The sequence below is a fragment of the Strigops habroptila genome, chromosome 3 (assembly GCF_004027225.2).
Source record: "Strigops habroptila isolate Jane chromosome 3, bStrHab1.2.pri, whole genome shotgun sequence".
In the NCBI taxonomy this organism is placed as follows: Eukaryota; Metazoa; Chordata; class Aves; order Psittaciformes; family Psittacidae; genus Strigops; species Strigops habroptila.
In genome coordinates this window covers 58,065,898-58,067,925 of record NC_044279.2, presented here as the reverse complement: position 1 = coordinate 58,067,925, position 2,028 = coordinate 58,065,898, and the positions used below count along the sequence as shown (strand labels likewise).

Here is a 2,028-nt window from a genome sequence, read left to right as displayed (position 1 = left end):
GTGCCAATAAAATGGCTTCTCTGTAATAGTCCTAGAAAGGAGATCAAAGGTGATAAGATCAGTCTGGAGTGAGATAGCATCAGCTAAAGGAATGGTGCCGGAATTAACAATGAGGAAAACAAGCACAGATGAATTCAGTAGGTGTGCAAGTCACTGGGCCTGTCAGGCTGGTTGCTGCTCAGTCAGCTGCGGAGAAACACAGCCAGGAGGAAGCCTGCTGCTCTGCAGAACAGCAGCGGGTTCACAGAGCTTGGCTCTGCTGCTGCCATGACCAGCTGGAGGGTGGCAGGTAACCATGTGCATGCTTAATCGGTCTGGCTGAGCCCAGCGTCTACATAGCCTTTGATGGAATAGGAAGGGACTTCCCCGAGGTGGTCTGCCTGTGGAAATGACCTCCTGCATGGAAAATGGGCCAGGTCTCGAGGACAACCAGGAGAACAAGGCTGAAGCTCTCATCATCTGTGAAGTCTTCAGCCAAGGTGTGGTCCATGCATCTCAAAGGCTGAAGGACTACCTTGGTTTTGTGGATCCTCAGAGCAAATTCCAGCCAGCCACAAACATGCTGAGTGAGATCTTTTTGGTCAACTTCAGTAGCTTCTGCTACTGGGAGTGAAGGAATGTATCACAGCCAGCAAAATGACCAGGCAGCAGTCCTCCCTGTTTGGGGTGGACTGGATCTGGACCCTGTCTGGAGCTGACAACCAAATCAAACCTCAGCTTGCCGTGCAGGCTTTATAGCTGGCTGAGCTTTTCCATAGCTGAGGTGGTGGAGGATTGCTGCTGGGAAGCTGCGCTGGCAGACCAGCGCTTCCAGAACAGGAGCAGGTTTGAGAAGCTGGTGGAGTTCTGCCGCCTGGTGGGACGGGACTGCCTGGGCTTGTTCATCATGTTCGGTGTGCCAGGGAAGCCCAAGGACATCCGAGGAATCATGCTAGACAGCATTGCCAAGGAGCAAAACTACCGCCTGTTGGGCAGGGATGTGCTACGGCAATTTGTCACCAGTGCTGACGGCTTCCCGCTCACAAAAGGCATGTTGGAAAACTGCCTTGGCACAAAAACCAGGCTGAAGGAGGTGGGCAGTATGTACATAAACTTCCTGTAAACTGCTGGGTACAGCAGGGGCTCTCTGCACCCCGGCACCAGAGGCTGCGTGGGGCTCAGCTCTGCGCCTCGCTTTTCTTCTCACACAACATTCCTTCCACCCCCTTAATTCCCACCTTCCCCTCCAACCATCGCATTCCCTTGGCTCCTGCAGGGGCCAAGCTGAGTCAGTCTCTCCAGGTTTTAAAACAACAGGACTCACCTGCCAGAAAAATGTGTTTATAGAAGGCACGTCATTTTTCCAGAACATTTTGTTCACCAGACATTAAGTGTTGGCTGGAGCCATTGAAAGCTTTATCGTCCTGAGCCTTTGGGCGGGCAGGGTAGAGCTGACTCACAGCCTTTGGTGCCTCTGTGGCAAGTGTTTTTCTGTAATAGGGGGTTGTGATAAAGAAAATGTAATGGTCAGATTAGCATTGAGTGTGAAGGACAATATTGGAGCTCAGAAATGCTGGTTTGGAGGTGTGAGCTGGTACCCAACTAAGAGGAAGAGCCCTTCCCAGCAGTAAAAATGGGCTATATGACAAACCTATTAATTACCTGCCCCCCTTAATAGTAGATCAGTGCCAGGCTATGGAGGGCTTCAGCACTGTGACTGAAAGGCAGGGGCAGGGTCGGTCCCAGCTTCAAGGCCTGTTCCTGCTGAGTGGCTGTGTGAGGGCAAGGAGTGGCCAAAGGCAGTGGCAGGCACTAAAGAAAACTTGGGAAAACATCAACTAATGGGGACAAAACCACGTCTGGAGATGCTGGTGGGAGTTTTTGCTTCTCATGGCAGCAGCAGCAGCTCCTCACCACTCATGGCAGAGAGCAGAAGTCTGGAGGAGGCAAAATCATGTCACTTTGAATTTGTTTTGAGCAACTCAGCAGCTGGTTGCATTTAGGGACTGATTTATTCCATTTGCCTCTGCTTTTAGTGGACAAAGTAAG

General features: G+C 51.4%; 1 protein-coding gene across 1 annotated transcript; it reads left to right on the top strand.

Annotated features, from left to right (window-relative positions):
• The first annotated feature begins 388 nt into the window (after positions 1 to 388).
• On the top strand, positions 389 to 1,102 carry REP15 (RAB15 effector protein). The gene is given in 3 exon segments (XM_030479578.1): positions 389 to 602; positions 605 to 764; positions 766 to 1,102. Coding segments are annotated over 3 exon segments (711 nt in total).
• Positions 1,103 to 2,028: the final 926 nt, after the last annotated feature.